This window comes from Oncorhynchus gorbuscha, linkage group LG16 (genome assembly GCF_021184085.1).
Source record: "Oncorhynchus gorbuscha isolate QuinsamMale2020 ecotype Even-year linkage group LG16, OgorEven_v1.0, whole genome shotgun sequence".
Taxonomy (NCBI): Eukaryota; Metazoa; Chordata; class Actinopteri; order Salmoniformes; family Salmonidae; genus Oncorhynchus; species Oncorhynchus gorbuscha.
The window spans coordinates 59,514,018-59,539,717 of record NC_060188.1 but is presented as its reverse complement, the minus strand read 5'-3'; the positions used below and the strand labels follow the sequence as shown (position 1 = coordinate 59,539,717).

Below are 25,700 nucleotides of genomic sequence, written 5' to 3'. Positions count from 1 at the left end.
CATCAAGTTGATCAGAAATACAGTGCATACATTGTTAATGTTATAAATGACTATTGTAGCTGGAAACTGCTGATTAGTTTATGGATTATCTACATAGGCGTACAGAAGACCATTATCAGTAACCATCACTCTTGTGTTCCTATGGCACATTGTGTTAGCTGATTATTTTCACATAACAGCGCAAACTGGCTCTAACCGGAATAGAAAGAGGAGTGGGAGGCCCCGGTGCACACCTGAGCAAGAGGACAAGTACATTTGTGCCTAGTTTGAGAAACCGATACCTCACAAGTCCTCAACTGGTAGCTTCATTAAATAGTATCCACAAAACACCAGTCTCAACGTCAACAGTGAAGAGGCGACTCCGGGATGCTGTTCTTCTAGACTGAGTTCCACTGTCCAGTGTTCTTTTGCCCAACTTAATATTTTCTTTGTATTGGCCAGTCTGGAATATAGCATTTTCTTTGCAACTCTGCCTAGGAGGCCAGCCTCCTGGAGTCGCCTCTTCGTTGTTGACGTTGAGACGGGTGTTTTGCGGGTACTATTTAATGAAGCTACCAGTTGAGGACTTGTGAGGCGTCTGTTTCTCAAACGAGACACAAATGTACTTGTCCTCTTGCGCAGTTGTGCAGCAGGGCCTCCCACTTGATGCTCAAGATAGTCTAAAGAATGGCAGTTTTATTGCTTCTTTAATCAGAACAACAGTTTTCAGCTGTGCTAACATAATTGCAAAAGGGTTTTCTAATAATCAATTAGGTGGCAGGTAGCATAGTGGTTAGAGAGTTGGACTAGTAACCGAAAGGTTGCAAGAATGAATCCCTGAGCCAACAAGGTAAAAATCTGTTGTTCTGCCACAGAACAAGGCCGTTAACTGTTCCTAGGCTGTCATTGAAATTAAGAATTTGTTCTTAACTAACTTGCCTAGTTAAAGGTAAAATGAAATAAATGTGCCTTTTTTTAAATGATTAACTTGGATTAGCTAACACAACGTGCCATTTGAACACAGGAGTGATGGTTGCTGATAATGGGCCTCTGTACGCCTATGTAGGTAGATATTCCACTAAAAATCAGCAATTTCCAGCTAGAATAGTCATTTACAACATTAACAATGTCTACACTGTATTTCTGATCAATTTAATGTTATTTTAATGGACAAAAATAATATTTTCTTTCAAAAACAATGAAATGTCTAAGTGACTCAACTTTTGAATGGTAGTGTTTTTAAATATACAGTACCAGTCAAAAGTTTGGACAAACCTACTCATTCAAGGGTTTTTCTTTATTTTTCTATGTTCTACATTGTATAATAATAGTGAAGACCTCATGTAATAACCAAAGAAGTGTTAAACAAATGAAAATATATTTTTGATTCTTCAAAGTAGCTACCCTTTTGACTGGTACTGTATATTTACATTTAGTTTTATAGAGGATTGGAATTGATGCGGACAAATACATTGATGGAAGCCACAATCTGTCTGCAATATTGAAGCTGATCTCCCCCTAATTATTCATTTTTTCTTAATAGGAAAAGAAAGTGTGATCCGGTATGTTTTGAGAGTAGCTTGGTTGGAGTATGCGGGGAGTGGGAAGGATTGTCTGTCTTTTAGTAGACACTGTCAGGATCCTTTCTAGTCATTCGACCAGAGAGAGGAGGAAAAAGGAGAGAGATAAAAGAAGAGGAGAGACGGCCCCTCTAATATTTCCCTCCGAGCATACAGCTGATAGCATCTGGCACAGGCGAGCTCTCGAGGGAGCACAGTAATGTGTTCCATCAGCGTTTACTACTGAACAAATTAACTAAGACAAGCACCGCTGCCTGAGCCAGCAAAATTCTTTCATTAGCAAAATTATGAAGCCATTATGGAGTACAATTTGGTCCTTTATTCAAGCGCTGCTGCTGGATGAGAAAGGCGGGAGGGCCCGATTCAGGCAGACAGCAAAATGTCTGAGAGGACCGACGCTATGGAGCCTGGGGGTGTTGGTGAGGTTGGTCACCCCCCCCCCCCGTTGATGGGGTAGTCAGCATTTGTGACGGTGACTTAAAGGGATAATCCACTGCCAGAAATAAAAATCACGAAACTCCTATCAATTTGGTGAAAGCCTATGTTCTATTGGTGGACCTCTTGATTTGACTTCAAAGTCATCCGCCTGTGAAAATCTGGAAATTGTGTAGGAACGCACCTCATAGCTATATAATTCACATCACTGGGGGGGGGGGGGGGTAAACAATTACCTGCACTCCAGATCAGCAAATCAGCCAATAGATGATATGGCCATACTTGTTTAGAACACATCCATCCATTTATATGGTCATGAAAAAGTATAGATTGTACTTAGATGTGTACCAAATGATTCACCTCCATTTCTCCTTCAAGTATCATGTCTCAATGCGCCATGTCTGTAGGAAACAGAGATATTACAGAAAGGAAGAGATGGGAATCCCATTGGGCAACGAATGGAGAAACATCCCACCCAACTGACTGTCGACCAATCGCATTCACGTTGTCATGTGTTTGCTAAGCTAATCGTCATCCAATGCGATTCTTATTACCTCTACAGGAAAGCAACGTAATGCTGCTCTCGCTCTAGGCAGAGATGCCGTTTATAGCTCAGTGGCAGAGACTAACTTTAAGTTGAACTTGTGAGAGTCTCCTAAGTTGATAGTGCAGTTTGTATAGGAGATATTACAGCTAGCTAGCTACTTCACAATACTTCATATTGACTTTGGTATTATTGTGTAGCAATGTTTTCTAGCTAGTTACCTAGCCAGCCAACCATACCAGGGAGAGAGGGAGCATTGCATTGTGGGTTTTGTAGTAGACTTGAGCTGCAACAGATTTCCCAAAACAGTTTTCACATGATTCTACCAATCTTGCTCTTATGACAAAATGAAGCATTTGTTCACAAAAAATATTGTTGGATATTAGTGTTATTTAACAATGTTAATAACAGGAATTAGTAGTTTGGGGTGGATTATCTCTTTACATAGTTTAAGCAGTGGTCTTGAACGTGTGTTAACTTTTTCTCCCCAATTTCGTAGTATCCAATTGGTAGTTAGTCTTATCTCTTCGCTGCAACTTCCGTACAGACTTGGGTGAGGCGAAGGTCGAGAGCCGTGCGTCCTCCGAAACAACCCAACCAAGTCACAATGCCCACTTAACCCGGAAGCCAGCCCCATCGACGTGTCGGAGGAAACATCGTGCACCTGGCGACCGTGTCGACGTGTCGGAGGAAACATCGTGCACCTGGCGACCGTGTCGACGTGTCGGAGGAAACATCGTGCACCTGGCGACCGTGTCGACGTGTCGGAGGAAACATCGTGCACCTGGCGACCGTGTCGACGTGTTGGAGGAAACATCGTGCACCTGGCGACCGTGTTGACGTGTCGGAGGAAACATCGTGCACCTGGCGCCCGTGTCGTAGTGTCGGAGGAAACATCGTGCATCTGGCGACCGTGTCGACGTGTCGGAGGAAACATCGTGCACCTGGCGACCGTGTCGACGTGTCGGAGGAAACATCGTGCACCTGGCGACCGTGTCAACGTGCACTGCGCCCAGCCCCCCACAGGAGTCGCTAGTGCGCGACGGAACAAGGGCATCCCTGCCGATCAAAACCTCCCCTAACCCAGACGACACTGGGCCAATTGTGTGCCACCCCATGGGTCTCCCAGTCGTGGCCGGCTGCACTATTCTTCTCATTAACCTGTGCCCATAGCTCCTACAATGACATACAGTAGAGACGTTGGACAGAATATAGGCTAGGCAATTTTCATACAGTTCTTTACATTATAAAAAGAGCTTATAGCCTGAACAAAAACTGCCTGTGTCTGTACACCAAGGCCTGCTAATATCATATAGCCTGTACACATTCACTTTGCTACTTTTGATAGATTTAGCTACCCTGTGTGTTTAAGGATTTGCCTCCCTATATCTGTGGGTGTGTGCAGGCTGGGGTTGGTCTGACTATGAATTCCTGTTGATAAAAACCTAATTACTCACCCCACCCCATTCCCCTGTTCCCCTGTTCCCCTGGACTGGCTCAGAGGGGTCCCAGAGACGCGGTGGTGCATTAAAACTGGTTAGGAAGCCTGGCTCTAATCAATTTGAAGTGATTAGCCAAATCGTTTGCATAATGTGCTTAACGGCAGCATCTGCTAATCAGTCTCAAGACCCTTAACTTGACAGAAGCTTTTTGGGGAACGGGGCGTTCCTCCTTTCCACTTCTCCAAACCACCCTCCTCCTTCCGCCCCTCGTGTCTTCATTCCTTGCTAGTCTAGATACAGCTGGAGAGGAAAAGAGGGAATACAGTTGCTGAGAGCTACAGTACAACTAGCCAATGCATTAGCAGGGTTGGGTAGGTTACTTCCTAAATGTAATCTGTTGCTTTGTCCTTTTTTTGACTTATTCAGTAACTACATAGACTTAAAGGGGGCAATCAAAAGTGTTTCAGTATGTGTCCATTAGGGTTTGTTTTTTTTAATCATCAGCATGAATTAGATTGAGCAATAAAAGCCCCACTTTTATTCCATAGGCTGGGATCCGCACTACGCGGCTGTTGCAAGAGCAATTTTCTCACTGGCTGTCTACTGGTTTCAAAAACAATGATTGATAGGCAGCTTAAACTTCTTGAATTCAACCATTGTTGGGTTCAAATACACATTTAGATTTGTGAACATCCATCCACAACAACCACAATCCGTAAGGTGCAAATAGCTTAATGAGAGAGCAACAGTGCGATTCACATCAATGCGCTATATAGATATCAATAATAAGTGATCTCTGTATCGCCGTGCACTACAACACTGATGTCATCCTTACCTCCAGGCATTTATTCAAGTTGGATAATCTTTGGATGCCGACAGCTGTCGCACCTTTGGAAGACATAGCTTGGACTGTAGCCTACAAAAGCCTATTCCTGCTCTCTTCCCGCGATCGATCAAAAACATTTGCTGTGTCATCATAGTGGTCTCTGACTTGTGGTCAGACTCGTTCACGTGGAACAAACTTAAAACTTGCGGCTTTTTTCAATGTTGATTTGAATGTCATTGAGAAAACCGAAGCTTTTTCCGCAAACATCCTTTCTGAATTGAAAAGTATTCCTTGAAGTAATCATCTAGTTTTTTGAAAGTATCTGTAACCCGATTACAATATTTTTGCTGGTAACGGATTTTTGTTGTTGTAATCCCTTACATGTAACTGATTACATGTCATCTGTTACTCCCCAACTCTGTGCGTTAGCTCCTAGGGCTAGCTAACTCAATATATTTTCTTTAAACTTCTCTTCTGCTCACCTCTGCTCAGTGCCCCTGTGGCGAACCTTGGTTGCTGCAGCCTTTCTGTCATATGGGTCCCCTGCCGCTAGCGGCCAAAGGCAGCGGAGTGGAGGTAACGTGCAGCGGGCCTCTTCCTGACCCTGGGTCAGTGTTGCCCACCAAACCTTTTACCCTGACCTGGGAACAGTTCCCCCAACACCCACCCCACAAAGCTGGAATTAGCATGCCCACCGCGGGCCTCGATGTGTGTGGCAGAGGTGGCGCCACAGGAGTTAGGGGCAAAGGTTGACGTCCCGTTGCTATGCAGCAACACCCCTATGACTGGTGAGCAGGCGACGCATCTATTGATGTCACTGCTTTAATGGACTTTCTTGAAATATGACACACCACACACACCACACACGCCACACACGCCACACACGCCACACACGCCACACACACCACACACGCCACACACGCCACACACGCCACACACACCACACACACCACACACACCACACACACCACATACCACACACATACCACACACACACCACACACACACATACCACACACACACCACACACACCACACACACCACATACCACACACACACCACACATACACCACACACATACCCCACACACACACCACACACATACCCCACACACACACCACACACATACCCCACACACACACCACACACATACCCCACACACACACCACACACATACCCCACACACACACCACACACACCACACACATACCACACACACCACACACATACCACACACACCACACACACCATACACATACCACACACACACCACACACACCACACACACATACCACACACACCACACACACCACACACACACCACACACACACCACACACACCACACACACACCACACACACACCACACACACATACCACACACACACACACCACACACACACCACACACACACCCCACACACACACCACACACACACCACACACACACCACACACACCACACACACACCACACACACACCACACACACACCACACACCACACACACACATACCACACACACCACACACATACCACACACACACCACACACACATACCACACACACACCACACACACATACCACACACACACCACACACACATACCACACACCACACACACACACCACACACCACACACACACACCACACACACACACCACACACATACCACACACATACCACACACACACCACACACACACCACACACACACCACACACACACCACACACCACACACACACATACCACACACACCACACACATACCACACACATACCACACACACATACCACACACATACCACACACACACCACACACACATACCACACACCCCACACACACACCACACACACACCACACACACACACCACACACACACCACACACATACCACACACACACACCACACACACATACCACACACACCACACACACACACCACACACACACACCACACACATACCACACACACACCACACACACCACACACACATACCACACATACCACACACACATACCACACACATACCACACACACACCACACACACATACCACACACCCCACACACACACCACACACACACCACACACACACACCACACACACACCACACACATACCACACACACACACCACACACACATACCACACACACCACACACACATACCACACACACACACGACACGCACACACCACACACACACCACACACACACACCACACACACCACACACACACCACACAAAATCACTTTTTTAAGACACTAACTTTTTACCAAATAATTTTAGGCTTGAAGCCCAAGTATTAAGTGAAACAGCTCTTATAGTTCTTGCGGCCCTTCTATTCGACAATTCTTCCCTACTAGACTAGAAGAGGATCTGGGTGCAGATAAAATGGGGGCGAGAGGCGGAAGTGAGCTGTGCTCTAGCCAGTCTGCTGTGTGTACTGTATGCTCTAGCTACCCCCCCCCCCCCCCAGACATGGTGGTGGTGGCTGTGTGGAGTAAAGTGGGGGCAGCAGTCTGGCTCGCTCAGTTCCAGCCTAATTAACTTGATTTGTTCCCTGCATCTGGCTTCCAGATGTCAGCCTCGACTGTCTCTCTCTCTTTTTCTCGCTCTCACACTCTGCCTCCCGCTTTCTGCCTCTCGCTCTCTGCCTCTTTCTCTCAGAGACAACACACACACACACACACACACACACACACACACACACACACACACACACACACACACACACACACACACACACACACACACACACACACACACACACACACACACACACACACACACACACACACACACACACACACAAAGCCTCATCAAAGGCCCACCTGAGACTGCTTGTCAGTCACTTCACATATCCAAATCCAATGGGAAAATATGTCTTCGTCTGATACTAACTATAGATTTTCGTGGCTTACATTCTGAGAGTATAGGCCTATATAGGTTCAGCTGTATCAGTGTGGATATTGTAGTAGCCTGGCTTGTCCATGCGGATCTAGAGTCTGTGTTTATCTTCTCCTGGCACCTCTGTCCCAATATTGATAATCTAGGATCTGCCCTATGACATGTACATGCCTAGCGACCATAAAGGAGCCTGTGAGAAAAGCTCTTTCGTCCCATACGTTTTTTTCATTCTCTCTCGAATAGAGATTTTTATAAGCTGCATAAATGCTGCTGGGATCTAGAAGTGGTTATATTGCTTTTTTCACACTTCTGTCTGCAGAAGATGTGCTGAAAGGGTGTATGTGTGCGTACACTGTACAGTATGTGTCCAACTCTGTGGGTGTTTTTTTTCCCCCATAGGGGTGTGTGTGATGCCAGCCATTGAGTAGTCATGGTGCGTCTGTCTGTCTGTCTGTCTTTTTCCCCATAGGGGTGTGTGTGATGCCAGCCATTGAGTAGTCATGGTGCGTCTCTGTCTGTCTGTCTGTCTGTCTGTCTGTCTGTCTGTCTGTCTGTCTGTCTGTCTGTCTGTCTGTCTGTCTGTCTGTCTGTCTGTCTGTCTGTCTGTCTGTCTGTCTGTCTGTCTGTCTGTCTGTCTGTCTGTCTGTCTGTCTGTCTGTCTGTCTGTCTGTCTGTCTGTCTGTCTGTCTGTCTGTCTGTCTGTCTGTCTGTCTGTCTGTCTGTCTGTCTGTCTGTCTGTCTGTCTGTCTGTCTGTCTGTCTGTCTGTCTGTCTGTCTGTCTGTCTGTCTGTCTGTCTGTCTGTCTGTCTGTCTGTCTGTCTGTCTGTCTGTCTGTCTGTCTGTCTGTCTGTCTGTCTGTCTGTCTGTCTGTCTGTCTGTCTGTCTGTCTGTCTGTCTGTCTGTCTGTCTGTCTGTCTGTCTGTCTGTCTGTCTGTCTGTCTGTCTGTCTGTCTGTCTGTCTGTCTGTCTGTCATGTCTGTCTGTCTGTCTGTCTGTCTGTCTGTCTGTCTGTCTGTCTGTCTGTCTGTCTGTCTGTCTGTCTGTCTGTCTGTCTGTCTGTCAGTTTGGCACTAGTGGTGCCAGACTTCAGGGGGTCATATAGGAAAAGAAAGAGTTAAATGTAAATGGTGGTCATCCCCCACAGAGCCCTGTGTAATCATTCTGTCCTTTCTCCTCCCCCCTCTTGGTCCCACAGAGAGAACTGGATGCCACCGCCACAGCCCTGGCCAACAGACAGGATGAGAGTGAGCAGTCGAGGAAAAAGCTCATCGACCAAAGCCGTGAGTTCAAGAAAAACACACCAGAGGTGAGTATCTGCTCTGCTTTTGCCTGCTTGTCTTCACACACACACACACACACACACACACACACACACACACACACACACACACACACACACACACACACACACACACACACACACACACACACACACACACACACACACACACACACACACACACACACACACACACACACACACACACCACAGCAGTAGAGGCACGACAGAGAGGACACGTCTGTGTTGGTGTAACGGACGTGCAGCGTCATAGCTGGACAGACGTATGTGCGTGTATACCCAGTCATCAATGCCTCTATTGTCATCCGATGGGCCGCACCAGGGGGGGGTTGGGGGTGGGGTTAGTCGGAGAAATGATGCCCATTCAAGCGGAGGAGACAATGTCCTCTTATTGTTCACAGGCCCTCCCCCCGGCTATTCTTTCAGCTGGTTCCACTGGCGTTTTGTGTCATCGTGGGCTGTGTTTATTTACCTTTTGGACACAGTGTCCTTTTGATTGGCTGAGCTCCTCATTTGTTCCTCATTGGATTCCACTTCCCATGCGGTCCAGTTAACCCATCCTTACATTAGTCCATGTTAGCATAGTTTATTAAAGCACCATTCATTACATGGCATTACTTAGGTTACTCTGTGTCACCTCTTATAAACTTTTACTCTTCAGGTTTGTCAGTACAATCTGAAACTCTCTGGACATCCCATCAAAAGATGACCGTAGTAGTCAGTAGTCCCCATCCACCCCCTCAAACTGAACTCGATTACTCCACTACGACCACCTTTTAGGGAATATGTTTGTCGCATGGTTGGTCAAGGCTGTTCTGGCCAGTTTGACCGGCCCCACTGCTTTTCTGTGAAGTCATGTCCTGAATTGGTAAAAACTAGCCATGCGTCTGAGGTGTTTTAAGGAGTGAGCGGTTCTTTATTTACAGGAAACTCTGTTGTGGATCTGATTAAGCTGCCAGGGTTTAGGTATGCTGGCAAGGCCTCGGCAACGATGGCACAACGTCCAATAGAGGCCTCAATTAACGATATGTCAACATATTTCGCCACAACAGTGGCGCTTTTCAAACCCTGTCTTTGATGACGACGCTGTGATGCTAAAAATGGCAACTGAATTGAAGGCCCAAAGTTGTAGATTATAGAACAGATGTTTGATATTTTTTTAAACATTATTTTAGCCAAAGAAATATACAAGAAGACTCTTATCCCTTCTACCCTTGGCTCCCTCAACTGTTCCCATTGAAGAGTGACCACTATTTAGCCTATTCTCATCTGCCTCGTCTGTGATTCAACCCTCCTACCACCACTGCCATCGTTTTTGCAGGTTGCCATTTTCTTATGCTGCTAAAATGCATCGTAGCGATGACATAAGCCCTCTATTCAGACAGAAAATGGGCCAATTTTGCGCCGCAGAGTTCCTCAGGGGGGTGGATTAGTTTTCCCCCGAAATCTTGTAAACACCAGGAATGCGTGACACTCCAGCTGTGCGGAGTGGTGCGGTCATTGTGTCCACCCGCCCGCCTAGACTCGCCTCGACATCATGTGACCCTTTTGTGTGGCTCCTCCGTCACCATGGCTCTCTACTCAAACAAAGCTGAGAGAGAGCAAGAGAGGGAGAAGAGCGCACAGAATGCAGAGAGGAGGGGGAGAAGAGAGGAGTGAGTTGACAGCAGGAAAGAGGAGAGCACAGGATGGAGCATGCAAAATAGAAGAAGAACAAACAGACTGCAGGCGGGAGGACCGACGAGTGGATATTACCAGGCACTTCAGCTTCATTTACTACTGTAGTTGATACAGAAGTGTATCCGTTCAGAACAATATTGAATTTAAAATGGATAACAAAAAATACTCCACAGATATACTGAATGTACTATTTGACCCGCGTGCAGTCTGACTACGGCTTGGTGTTTCACAACGGGACACACCGGAGTCCGCTTGTCCTCAGGATCCATTCATCTGTTTGGTGGCGTTACAGTAGGCCTCTCTGCCGGCCAGGTTACTGTCATTGTCATTTCTTTGGTTCCGTTTTGCCCTTGAGAAAGGCAGTTAACCCCCCAACAACAACTGCTTCCCGGGCGCCGATGATGTGGACATTAAGGCAGCCCCCCCCGCGCCTCTGATTCAGAGGGGTTGGGTTAAATGTGGAAGACACATTTTGGTTAAATTAATTGTTGTACAACTGACTAGGCATCCCCTTTCTCAGTGCACTGCCACCCTTCCCTGTCTGGTCCGTCCTAAACGCACACAAGCGCATGCGTGCGCACATGGGCAAAAAACACATGTACAGACGCACACAAAGACACACACGCACAGAGCAGCGCACCAATCCTATGTGCTGTGTCAGCGACAGCCGTGCCATGCCTCATTCTGGGCCCTGATGACCCATGGTGCTCTGGCACACAGAGGCAGACCTACTGCACAGCAGACAGACACAGAGGTCAGGAATGGTGTGACTTTGAAAGCTTGAGGACAACACCTCCACAGGACAGAGGGAGAGGAGAGGATAGGAGAGGGGGGTGGACTGAGAACCAGCTTCAATTTGGCTCATTTAAAATACTTCCTATGCAGAAGTTCATCACGCCATTCTGAGATGTTCATGCAGTACCTCAGCACTACGCCCCCAGGTTGTTGTTGTAGAATATTTGGAATAAACGTACCAGTTGAAAGGAATGGTAAATGGCAGAATCGTTTTACAATAACCTATTGGATAAGTTGTGTGTTTTGATTTTGTATAAGTCTGTTTGTATGTATGACGTCCCATTGGCAGGTGGTTTCTCTGGTGACTAGAGGCAGTCCGTCTGCAGCAGACAGATTGAGGGTACACTGCCAGTGTTTGGTACAATCATTGGCTCACTGCCCCATTGGCCCCTTTCTTAGTCAGAGGAGTACGCCCCCAAAGTCATAAACTGCTTAGTCTATGTAACTCCTTGGTTTGAGTTCGTAATAAATTGTCGAAAATGTCCATTGAACCTCAAAGGAATGATGGATCACTTTGTAGAATTGGACCTTGAATGGGAGATGACACTGATGTGAGTAGAAATTACCGGCGACATAATGTACAGAACGTCTCTTTCGTTACGAGTGACACTGTGTCAGTTCTGTTAGTCTATCCTCCCTCAGATATGGCTTGAGTATTTTATTTGCGTACTTCAGATGAACCCGTAGTTATTCTGACTGCTCAGAGGAGGCCGTTAGCCAGCCTTGATGAATAATCTCCTGAAATGAAGTCAAGAACAGATGCAAGGATACAGTGCGACAGCAAACACTATTGATATATTTGTTCAGCTGATGCAGTGCTCTACCAAACAAATACAGTCTTGTCCAGGGAAGAGCTGGGATAAGAATGTCAAGGGCATTGTGCTCCTCTCCCCCGGCAAGCTCTGTCTTTGATTACGGCAGCCATTGCCCCGACTCCCCTCTTTCTTCCCTCCTTTTTTTTTTTTTTGTCCGAAAATTCCTCCAGAGTTACCACTCCCAATGAGTGTTGATGAATAAATGGACAATAAAAACCTGTTTTGTCTCCGGCTCTAATAAATCAGGCTTCTTTTCCATTTAAACTGTCCAGGGCTACAATTTATGTTTGAGCTTAATAACCCGTTACTAAATGAATCGTGCTGGGGTTTTGGCTGGGAGGCTGTGTTCTCTGGGATTCTGTAAGAGAGAAAAAAAATAGAAAAAAACAACCGATCTGGTTGCCAAAATGGGCCCAGAACCCAAGGTACAAAACATCAAGGGGTTCCGGCACAGGGGTGGAAATTTCATCCCTCTGTCGCTTGGAGCTGGATAGCTACCTTAATTACTGAGCTGTTCAGAGGGGGCTCAGGGTTGCTAACTCACTCTAGTGTTTCATCTCTCTGAGAGATCACTCTGAGAAGGGGAGTTTTGGCCACCCTCTCAAAGTGCTTAGTGTCTCTTCCTTCTCTGCACTCCTGGTGAAGATATTTTTGGGTTGTTTGGTTCACCTCCATTTTGGCTCAGAGTGCAGACTCGGCTAGTGTTGCTTGTGACTTCTCTCTCACAAACCGTTTTCTGTCTGAAGACGGTAAAAGAAGGTATTGATTACTTCAGTTTTTTGTTACAGATTCCACCCGATAACTTCTAAAGGAGTTGTCTGCAATTGAAAATAGGGGTATTTCTACACCTATTTATGCAGTGCATTCGGAAAGTATTCAGGCCCTGTGACCTTTTCCACATTTGGTTTTGTTACAGCCTTGTTCTAAAATGTGATTTAGTCTACACACAATACCCCATAATGACGAAGCAAAAACTTTAAAAATGTTTTTTGCACATTTATGTAAGTATTCAGACCCTTTACTCAGTACTTTGTTGACGCACCTTGGGCAGTGATTATAGCCTCGAGTCTTCTTGGGTATGACAATACAAGCTTGGCACACCTGTATTTGAGTTTCTCCAATTTGTAGCTCCCTTCAGTAACCACGAGCACAACCGTTCCTTGATTTTAACTGGCGGCTTTATTCTGTAGTTTTAGTCAGAATTATCACCTTCCGTGAGAACTATAAAGTAAATGAAAAATACAGTTAAGCACACTCTTACAACCTTATCTTACGAGTGACTTATTAGCTTGGTATAACTCTGAAGTGCTTACATACATAACAGTTTAACCGGCGTTATAACAGGTTCAGATTAACACATGAATAAAGGAACAAATACCTCATTGGCTGCTTATTACAGAAGGGAGGAAATCAAACTTCACACTTATTATTCCTGGCATGAATTCACACTTCATCCTAACATACTCTTCAACGTTTATGAACTACTCCCGATGACATGAAAACTTAGCTAACGCAGCGCAGGATTGCCTTCCCTCCAAAGGTGTGTTGCTACAATAACGATCCTCTCAAGCTCTGTCAGGTTGAATGGGGAGTGTCTCTGCACAGCTATTTTCAGGTCTCTCCAGAGATGTTCGATCACGTTCCGGTCAGGGCTCTGGCTGGGCCACTCAAGGACATTCAGAGACTTGTCCCGAACCCACTCCTTTCGTTGTCTTCGCTGTGTGCTTACGGTCTTTGTCCAGTTGGAAGATAAAACCTTCACCCCAGTCTGAGGTCCTGAGCGTTCTGGGACAGATTTTCATCAAGAATCTCTGTACTTTGCTCCATTCAGCTTTCCCTCGATCCTGACTAGTCTCCCAGTCCCTTCCGCTGAAAAACATCCCCACAGCATGATGCTGCAACCACCATGCTTCACCGTAGGGACGGTGCCAGGTTTCCTCCAGACGTGACACTTGGCATTCAGGCCAAAGAGTTCAATCTTGGTTTTAATATTATTTCTCATGGTCTGAGAGTCCTTTAGGTGCCTTTTGGCAAACTCCAAGCGGGCTGTCATGTGCCTTTTACTGAGGAGTGGCATCCGTCTGGCCACTCTACCATAAAGGTCTGATTGATGGAGTGCTGCAGAGATGGTTGTCCTTCTGGAAGGTTCTCCCATCTTCACCTCCCTGACCAATGCCCTTCCAATTGCTCAGTTTAACATGGCGACCAGCTCTAGGAAGAGTCTTGGTGGTTCCAAACTCCTTCCATTTAAGAATGATGGAGGGCACTGTGTTCTTGGGGACCTTCAATGCTGCAGACATTTATTGGTATCCTTCCCCTGATCTGTCTCTCGACACAATCCTGTTTCGGAGCTCTCTGGAAAATTCCTTCAACCTCATTGCTTGGTTTTTGCTCTGACATGCACTGTCAACTGTGGGAGCTTATATAGACCGGTGTGTGCCTTTCCAAATCATGTCCAATCAATTGAATTTACCACAGATGGACTCCAATGAAGTTGTAGAAACATCTCAAGGATGATAAATGGAAACAGGATGTACCTAAGCTCAATTTCAAGTGTCATAGCAAAGGGTCTGAATAGTTATGTAAATAAATTATTTGTTTTTTTATTTTTAATACATTTGCAGAACTTTTGAATAACCTGTTTTCACTTTGTCATTATGGGCTATTTTTATGTGTAGATTGATGAGGAAAACAATACATTTAATCCATTTCAGAATAAGGCCCTAACTTAACAAAATGTGGATAAAGAGGAAGGTCTGAATACTTGCCAAATGCACTGTATACTGTTCTTTAAAGCATGAGCGTTCCCGGGCCTTTATTTTGGTGGAATGATAAGATAGCGGCACTATCACTGTTTGACCTCACGGCTGTACAGTGTGGCAATTTGTCTATGTCTGTTAGAGGCCTGATATGACCACTTTACACCCCCCTTAAAGAGACATGTCCTTCCTATTTTTGAAATGTTGATGCTTTATTGGATAGAGAGACAGTGGGAAAGATAAAGGAGAGAGAGTGTGCTGAAAAATGAGTGTGCCGGATTGGAATCCATGCTGCAGCGGTATATGTGCACCGGAGGCAGCGGTTCGACTGCTAGACGACCCTAGGCCACACGTTCTTTCTCTCTGCTGGAAGGTGCATTTGTTTTCCAACAATTCAATTACGGGGCCTGTTTCTTCTCCTGTTCAATAGGCTTTGTCGCCATCAGAGAGAAATGGACTAAACTCAGGGACACGCTTTGTGGATAAGATTCAAGGGCTTTGAGTAGATTCAATCATTCCAGACATGTCTGTGTGGAAGTGGTTCACCTGATTCTGACAAGAGTTCAGGGGTTTTGACTGCCCTTTCAAAGTTTGTCAGGTAATATTTGAGTTTGGTATTTGCCTGGTGATAAAGGGACGCCCTTCTGAGTAAGAGTCTAACCGTATGGCATCACCAGAATTGTGGGAAGACTTCATAAGTGCTTTTGTCAGGTTGACCTACTGTTTTTCATATGAGAGTTGGTAGCTAAGAGGTAACTGCCGGAGAGAGTGTGGACTGAGCTGAGTGTCTGACCTGAATCAAGAGAGAGATGACTTCATTTAATTACTGTCATCTGTTTGTTTTGTATCCTGAAATAGAAACCGGTTTCAGCAGCGTACTCTAACCGACCGAGGACGTATGTTTGACGGCAAAATGTATGGAATAGGACTTGTGCAGACCATATTCAAGAACCCCTGAAATGAATGTTAATCACAGGTCTACCTCAAATAGTTTTGTTGAAGATTTTCAGTCCCCACAGTAGTCAGATATAAAGCCCATCAGGATGAATGCCCTGCATTTGGCAGGAGGACCGTCGTCGTCTGCTTGCACATACTGTATGTAATTACACTGAGTATACAAAGCATTAAGGACACCTACTCTTTCCATGACATAAACTGACCAGGTGAAAGCTATAATCCCTTATTGATGTCACTTGTTAAATCCACTTCAATCAGTGTAGATTAAGAGGAGGAGATAGGTTAAAGAATGATTTTTAAGCCTTGAGAGAATTGAGACATGGATTGTGTGTGTGCCATTCAGAGGGTGAATGGGCAAGACAAAAAATATAAGTGACTTTGAACGTGGTATGGTAGTAGGTGCCATGTCAAGAACTGCAATGCTACTGGGGTTTTCACACACATTTTCCCATGTGTATCAAGAATGGGCCACCACCCGAAGGACATCCAGCCAACTTGACACAATGGTGGGAGTTATTGGAGTCAACATGGGACAGCATCCCTGTGGAATACTTTCGACACTTTTTGTAGAGTCAATGCCCCGACGAATTGAGGCTGTTCTGAGGACAAAAGGGGTTTGAAGCAACTTAGTGTTTGTTATATTCAGTGTATCTCTGCCATAAAGCTTCCCTCAGTGGTGCCCCATGAATACGCCCACGTATGCAAGTGATCCTTATCCTTCTGTGGCTGTGTTGAAACAGGCTTTGGAGTGGGATTTGCCCGTATGTGGACAGTTTGGGCCGGCAGTGTGAAAGAGGCTTTATGTGATAAACTGCCCTGAAATGGTTGTCTGAGCCGCTTCAACAGTAAAACTATTTAAATAAAGCCATATTCATCCCCCGCCTGTCGAGCTCACATATTTCCAGTTCAGTAATGTATTAGAACCATTGATAGCAGGCCACGTTTAGTGAAAAATATTTTGTCAGTGAATTTCACCACATGTAAATACCTCCACCAGCCTAAGTTGGCCTTTTGATAGGAACTCCATTCCGAGCATTTAATCGTAGCCAAACCCCATGCGTACTAAAAGGGTGTTTACAAACCGTGTGAAAAATACAACTCCTCTGCTCAACAACATCAATAAAATGAGCATGTTGGACACCACAAAATAGCACTGTAGCCATTTGTGGAGACACTGCAGGAGGCAGACGTCTGTTTTTAGACTGGTGTTTTGTATTGATCTGAAATCAGAATCGACTGAAAACACCGGGGCCTCGGATCAGGTTTAAGGCACCATATTGTAGTACTGTACCTGACAAAAGGACATATGTACATGATCCAATCAATAGGAAAATCAATCAGGGCGGCTGGGAGCAGCATTACTGTGTATAGGACTATTTTTGCTCAGTCGGGTGGCCCCTGTGTTTGTTTGGTCCCTGAGCTTGACGGCCATTGGGGTGTCTTCCCCTGTTGCAGTCGCTCAGCCCTCCACCCAACCAAGCTTTCATCACCCTGTGACTGCGAGCCTACCTGCCAGTCGGCCCCGTCTGCCTGCCTGAGTGCGCTGTGCTGTGCCGGGGGATTTCTGAGGCTGCCATGGCCTATCAGAGGGAGCAGCAAAGTGAGCGTTCCTGACAAAGTGAATATAGTAATTAGGGCTGATCCGTTGGCACGGCGCCCAACCCCTGGCTGACTGGCGTCTCGCACAGTTAATTATAGCCCTCCTCTTTAACACGACACAGGGATATTTACCAGCCAGACAGCCAGCCAATGAACCAATGAGAGATGAGAGCGAAACTCAGCCGCCAACGCCTCCTGTTCGCCTCTTTGCTTTCAAACCCTGGCTATTGATTTCAGAGGCGGGCCTGGTAATCCAGCCTGACTGGGGAATTTTGTGGGAGGATGGAAGGAGGACAGGAGGGAGAGGTCTGTCTGACTGACTCTCCCAGTCTCCCACACACAGCGTGGCAGGGGGACATCTCCTGGATGAGTGCTACCCAGAGTACTGTACTCTGTAGGGCAGCAGTCTGTCTACAATACTCTGTAGGGCAGCAGTCTGTCTGACGCATAGAGTCTGCATCTCAACTATGCAAAATGAATGGGCCGAGTGGGTGAGCGAACGCTAACTGCGTAATACAGAGACATCTACATAATTTAGGAGAATATTATGCCTGTGCGCGTGCTTGTGTGGCTGAGGGTCGTTTGTATGTGTGAGGGGTTCATCAGAGAGCCATGGCGTCAGTGACATACACCAGCACACCAGAGAGTGACCCCTCTTTCTGACCCCTGCCCAACATCAGCCCGGTCTCTGGTACACTGTGAAAAGGAGGGGCCTCTTCCACCCTTCCTACACGCAGCTGTAAATCTGAATTCCAGCTTCGCTCACAGACCCCAAAAGGAATGGAAAGGGTTCCGATATTATAGTTAATCCCTATGGAACTTCCCCACACAAAGACTCTCCGTTTACCGTCTTTAAGCCCCCAGTCATTAGTTATTACCCTGAGCACTGTGCTCACCGAATACAGTTTACTTTTTGTCTTGAATGTCACTTACTGTAACAATATACCCAAATGAATTTCACAATATGTCACAATGCATTGAAGGGTTATGCAAAATGATCTAATCTCAGTTGATTGATTCTGTGCAGATGAGTCATACTGTATTTCCCATAGACCGCTGATGGGAAACTGCTCTTAGTGCTTAGGGCTCTGATGATGATGGAGTTTGCCATAACGATTAGGCCTAATTCTCATGCAAATGACTAGGGTTATTGTCATAATTTGTCTTGTTGAAAAAATGTTTTGAGCTTGTAATGCATGTTTGAGCTCCAGCATACCTATACATACCTATACATACCTATACATACCTATAGTGCCTTCAGAAAGTATTCACACCGTTTGACTGTTCCACATGTTGTTGTTACAGCCTGAATTTCAAATAGATTAAATTGAGATTTGGTGTAACTGGCCTACACACAATACCCCATCATTTCAAAGTGTAATTATGCTTTTAATTTGTTTTACCATTTAATAAATTAAAAGCTGAAATGTTTTTAGTTAAAGTATTCAACCCCTTTATTGTGGCAAGCTTAAATAAGTCCAGGAGTAAAAAAAATGCTTAGAAATTCACATAAGTTGCATGGATTCACTCTGTGGTCAATAGTAGTGTCTAACATAATTCTTGAATGACTACTTCATCTCTATGCCCCACACATATATAGTACCAGTCAAAAGTTTGGACACACCTACTTTCATCCAGGGTTTATTTCTACATAGTAGAATAATAGTGAAGACATCAAAACTATGAAATAACACATATGGAATCATGTAGTAACCAAAAAAGTGTTAAATTAAAATATATTTTATATTTGAGATTCTTCAAAGTAGCCACCCTTTGCATTTGACAGCTTTTTCACACTCTTGGCGTTCTCTCAAACAGCTTCACCTGGAATGCTTTTCCAACAGTCTTGAAGGAGTTCCCACAAATGCTGAGCACTTGTTGGCTGCTTTTCCTTCACTCTGCGGTCCAACTCATGGGATCGCGTATCGCTGCAGAATACTGTGGTAGACATGCTGGTTAAGTGTACCTTGAATTCTAAATAAATCAGACAGTGTCACCAACAAAGCACCTGCACCCCCCCCAATGTTCACGGAGGAAACCACATATTCGTGAGGTCATCCGTTCACCTAGTCTGCATCTCTCAAATACATGGCGGTTGGAACCAAAAATCTCAAATTCGGACTCATCAGATTAAAGGACAGATTTCACTGGTATTATGTCCATTGCTCGTGTTTCTTGGCCCAAACAAGTGTCTTCTAATTGGTGTCCTTTAGTAGTGGTTTCTATGCAGCAATTTGACCATGAAGGACTAATTCACGTCTCCTCTGAACAGTTGAGATGTGTCTGTTACTTGAACTCTGAAGCATTTATTTGGGCAGCAATTTCTAAGGTTGACAAATCTAATGAACTTATCCTCTGCAGCAGAGGTAACTCTGGGTCTTCCTTTCCTGTGGCGGTCCTCATGAGAGCCAGTTCCATCATAGTGCTTGGTTTTTGCGACTGCACTTGAAGAAACTTTGAAAGTTCTTTACATTTTCCGTATTGACTTATATTCATATCTTAAAGTAATGACGGGCTGTCGTTTCTCTTTGCTTATTTTTAACTGTTCTTGCCATAATATAGACTTGATCTTTTACCAAATAGGGCTATCTTCTGTATACCATCCCTACCTTGTCCCAACACAACTTATTGGCTCAAATGCATTAAGAATGAAAGAAATTCCACAAATTAACTTTTTCCAAGGCACACCTGTTAATTGAAATGCATTCCAGTTGACTACCTCATGAAGCTGGTTGAGGGAATGCCAAGAGTGTGCAAAGCTGTCATCAAGGCAAAGGGTGGCGACTTAGAAGAATTTCAAATATAAAATATATGTTGATTTGTTTAACACTTTGGGGGGGGGGGGGGTTACTACATGATTCACTGTGTTATTTCATAGTTTTGATGACTTAGTTATTTCATAGTTTTTATTCTATAATGTAGAAATTAGTTCTAAAAAAATAAAGAATACCTCTTGAATGAGTAGGTGTGTCCACATTTTTGACTGGTACTGTAATCATTTAAAAAAAATATATTTCACCTTTATTTAAATAGGTACAAGCTCTCATTCTAAATAGAACAAGTTCTCATTTGCAACTGCGACCTGGCGAAGATAAAGCAAAGCAGTTTGACACATACAACAACACAGAGTTACACATGAAATAAACAAACACAATCAATAATACAGTAGAACAATGTATATACAGCATGTGCAAATGAGGTAGGATAAGAGAGGTAAGGCAATAAATAGGCCATAGTGACAAAGTAATTACAATAAAGCAATTAAACACTGGAATGGTAGGTTGTGCAGAAGATGAATGTGCAAGTAGAGATACTGGGGTGCAAAGGAGCAATAAATAAATACAGTATGGGAATGAGGTAGATTGGATGGGCTATTTACAGATGAGCTATGTACAGGTGCAGTGATCTGTGAGCTGCTCTGACAGCTGGTGCTTAAAGCTAGTGAGGGAGGTAAGAGTCTCCAGCTTCAGAGATTTTTGCAGTTCGTTCCAGTCATTGGCAGCAGAGAACTGGAAGGAGAGGCGGCCAAAGAAAGAATTGGCTTTGGGGGTGACCAGTGAGATATACCTGCTGGAGCTCGTGCGCATGCTACGGGTGGGTGCTGCTTTGGTGACCAGTGAGCTGAGATAAGGCGGGGCTTTACCTAGCAGAGACTTGTAGATGACCTGGAGCCAGATGGTTTGGCGAAGAGTATGAAACGAGGCCCAGCCAACGAGAGCATACAGGTCGCAGTGGTGGGTAGTATATGGGGCTTTGGTGACAAAACGGATGTCACTGTGATGGACTGCATCCAATTTGTTGAGTAAAATGTTGGAGGCTATTTTGTAAACGACATTGCCGAAGTCGAGGATCGGTAGGATGGTCAGTTTAAGGGGATGTTTGGCAGCATGAGTGAAAAAGGTGCTTTGTTGCAAAATAGGAAGCCGATTCTAGATTTAATTTTGGATTGGAGATGCTTAATGTGAGTCTGGAAGGAGAGTTTACAGTCTAACCAGAAACCTAGGTATTTGTAGTTGTCCACATATTCTAAGTCAGAACCGTCCAGAGTAGTGATGCTGGACGGGCAGGCAGGTGCGGGCAGCGATCGGTTGAAGAGCATGCATTTAGTTTGACTTGCATTTAAGAGCATTTGGAGGCCACGGAAGGAGAGTTGTATAGCATTGAAGCTCGTCTGAAGGTTTGTTAACACAGTGTCCATTGAAGGGCCAGAAGTATACAGAATGGTATCGTCTGCATAGAGGTGGATCAAAGAATCTTCAACAGCGAGAGCAACATCATTGATGTATACAGAGAAAAGAGTCGGCCCGAAAATTGAACCCTGTGGCACTCCCATAGACTGTCTGAGGTCCGGACAACAGACCCTCCGATTTGACATACTGAACTCTATCGAAGTAGTTGGTGAACCAAGCGAGGCAGTCTTTTGAGAAACCGAGACTGTTGAGTCTGCCAATAAGAATGTTGTGATTGACAGAGTCGAAAGCCTTGGCCAGATCAATTAATACGACTGCACAGTAATGTCTTTTATCGATGGCGGTTATGATATCGTTTAGGACCTTGAGCTTGGCTGAGGTGCACCCATGACCAGCTCTGAAACCAGATTGCATAGCAGAGAAGTTTGTGAGATTCGAAATGGTCAGTAATCTGTTTGTTAACTTGGCTTTCAAAGACCTTAGAAAGGCAGGGTAGAATAGATATAGGTCTGTAGCAGTTTGGGTCTAGAGTGTCTCCCCCTTTGAAAAGGGGGATGACCACGGCAGCTTTCCAATCTTTGGAAATGTCAGATGATACGAAAGAGGTTGAACAGGCTAGTAATAGGGGTTGCAACAATTTCGGCAGATAATTTTTTAAAGAGAGGGTCCAGATTGCCTAGCCCGGCTGATTTGTAGGGGTCCAGATTTTGCAGCTCTTTCAGAACATCAGTTATCTGGATTTGGGTGAAGGAAAAGTGGGGTTTGAGGTTTGTGAGGTTTGAGCGAGTTGCTGTGGGGAGTGCAGGGCTGTTGACCGGGGTAGGTGTAGCCAGGTGGAAATGCTCATCGAATTTCTCAATTATTGGGGATTTGTGGGCAGTGGGCAGCTGGGAGGAGGTGGTCTTATTCTCCATGGACTTTAGTGTCCCAGAACTTTTTTGAGTTTGTGCTACAGGATGCATATTTCTTCTTGAAAAAGCCTTAGCTTTCCTAACTCTCCTAACTAATCATCTGTAAGGTCGATCAATCGAGCAGTGAATTTCCAACAGATGCAACCACAAAACCAGGCAGGATTTCCAATGCCTCGCAAAAAGGGCACCTATTGGTAAATGGGTAAAAATAAAATAGCAAACTTTGAATATCCCTTTGACATAGTGAAGTTATTAATGACGCTTTGGATGGCGCATCAATAGACCCAGTCACTACAATGATACCTAGTGCCTTCGACTGAGATGTCTTCCGCATGAAGGAAACCGCTCAGAGATTTCACCACGTGACCAATGTTGAATTTAAAACAGTTAGAGTTTAATTGCTGTGATTGGAGAAAACGGAGGATGGATATAGTTACAAAATGACAGTGTGAAACGAAGGAGGCTTGTACAATAAGACAATAAAGTAAAACTGTAAAAAATGTGGAAAAGAAATTACGTTTTTGTCTTGAATACAAAGCATTATGTTTGGGGCAAATCCGACAACGCATCACTGAGTACCACTCTTTATATTTTCAAGCATGATGGTGGCTGCATCATGTTATGGGTATGCTTGTCATCTCCAAGGACAAGGGAGGTTTTTTTAGGATAAAATGAAATGTAATAGAGCTAAGTACAGGCAACATCCTAGAGGAAAACCTGGGAAATTCTGCTTTCCAACAGACACTGGAAGACATTATCCTTTTCAGTTTCAGCAGGACAATAACTTAAAACACAAGGCCAAATATACACGAGTTGCTTACCTAGATGATATTGAATGTTCCTGAGTGGCCTAGTTTATTTTATTTTTATATACATAAATTGGCTTGAAAATGTATGTCAAAACTAGAAAATGTCTTTCTAGCAATGGGAAAAATAAGAAGTGCAAATATTGTACGATCCTGGCGTGCAAAGCTCTTAGACTTTCGCTGCCAAAGGTGATTGTAATGTGTTTTGAATCGTTTGAATTTATTGATCTGTTATGAATACTTCTATAAATGAGATATTTCTATATTTAATTTGCAAAACTCTTAAAACAATTGAATCATTTTGTACTTCTACATGTAACTGATAAAAATGTGCAATGTCATGAGGTATGAATACTTTCTGAAGGCACTGCAATACAATATAGCACAGCTTTGAATACAACACAGCTTTGGTGACACCCTAGTCTAAAAAAATGTATTACTATATCTACTTGAAAATAAGGTTTATCCCCTCCTAAAATGAATTTATTAAGATGATTATAACTGCAAATTATACTATTATTATGCCAGCCCTAGCAGTGATAGGTTTAGAGCCCTTTGCCCCCAGAGGTGTGGAGCACAGAGCCAGCTGGGGGAGTCAGTGAGTCGCAGGTCAGTCTATGGTGTTTCCCACAGCACTCCCTTCATCTGTCTATCAGGTGCGGCCATTTTGGTCCTCGTGCGCCAAGCGCATGCCTCAGTGTGCCTCCATACCTGATGGTGCCTCACAGCTGGAACCCTGAGCCTAAAACCCTCTGGAGGGGAAAAAAAAAACTGGTGGAACATGTGGATTGCTGATGCATTTTCCATCTCAAATGCCCCAACTCATGTATTTTTTTTCTCTCCCTCTCTTTTTTTTAAGCTCACTTGTTTAATGCACTGGTACATTGCATATCTGCCTAAAGGATTTGGTCCATCTGGTCAGCTAATGCTGGGGTTGATGGAATAGTGGAACTGACAGGAGTTGAGCGTGTGCCATTTCCTCTTCCGCTGGGACTGTGTGATTGCTTTCCACAGACTCACTGGGACAGAAAGAGGTGGGGTTCTTGGGTTTGGAGGACCGTGGGGAGACTGATGGGCATGGGGGCATCCCTCACTGCGGCTACGACAGCATTCAGTACCAGACACTGGATGGCAGCCCAGCCATCATGCCATTCTGCTGCAGGACAGGGCTAAATGAAGGTTTTCTCCATTTGGATCCCTATGAAAGCACCCATTTTGGCTCCAAATCGCCTTGGTGGTATTGCCCATTGTCATGTACTCTGAAGGCATGACAACAATAAGAGTAATCGTTGTTAGACATGAGGCTGGTCTTCGAGTGCTCTTGTTACAAACTAAGGTGTAAGGCCTCTTATTCTAGCAGCTACAGGTACAGCTGTGCCATTACTAGCATCTCAATTGACAATCTAGCTTCCATTCAACACATTTTGGTTTAATTGGTTTCCCTCTACATAAAACAGATTATTGTTGTTGTATTCCAATGTCTTACTGGCTGTTTACACTTTACAAGCGGCACTCACGTAGCCATGCTAGCATCGCCCTCATGTGGGTGCTAACAAGCTAACTAGCAAGCAAGCAAGGTAGTGCTATGTATCAACAGCCATTGTCAGCCAATCCAGTAGGGGTTGGAAGCTATGGTGAGCTTCAATTTGTTCACTCGCGTTGCAATACCGCGGAGGATTTTAATAAAGTAACATTTTCCCCAACTTCGCTCAACAGTACCTCCCTCGTCCACTCCACTTCTCTCGCTTTCCTTCATTTGAAAGTGAATGGCTTCAGATGATACAGCTTCCTAGTGTAAATGCAGAGTTACCAGTGCACAGCCCAGACACATGTCATTTCCCCCCATTCATATACAAGAAAGGTTGGTATTACCTGAAAACCTTGCTGTAACCTCTTGGTGCCCTTGTGTAAATAAAAAATGCACCCACTGACTGACCATAACACGGTGACACCCACTTTAAATGAAAGTACCTCAGCACCACACAAGATGCTAGCTGGCCCTCCGGTCTACACTGACCGATGGGGGTAACAAGGGAGCTTTGAATCCAAATGAAGAGGAGGGGGCCAGAGTAGTCTCCAGATCAGGCGATTAGAGTAGGAATTGGATAGGGTCCCGCTAGGCTCTAGCCATCCCCCCCCCCAGTACGGGGGAATGATTACATAGTGACTGGGATT

The 25,700-nt window shown here is 44.9% G+C and overlaps 1 protein-coding gene across 5 annotated transcripts in view; it reads left to right on the top strand.

Moving 5' to 3' along the window:
- The window catches only part of LOC124000837 (homeobox protein cut-like 1), a 266,011-nt gene that overhangs the window by 71,527 nt on the left and 168,784 nt on the right, over window positions 1–25,700 (top strand). For all 5 annotated transcript variants that reach the window (XM_046307490.1, XM_046307488.1, XM_046307489.1 and 2 more), the window contains exon 2: window positions 8,909–9,019. In XM_046307490.1, coding sequence (XP_046163446.1) covers window positions 8,909–9,019 — 111 coding nt within the window. The remainder of the gene's footprint in view (window positions 1–8,908; window positions 9,020–25,700) is intronic.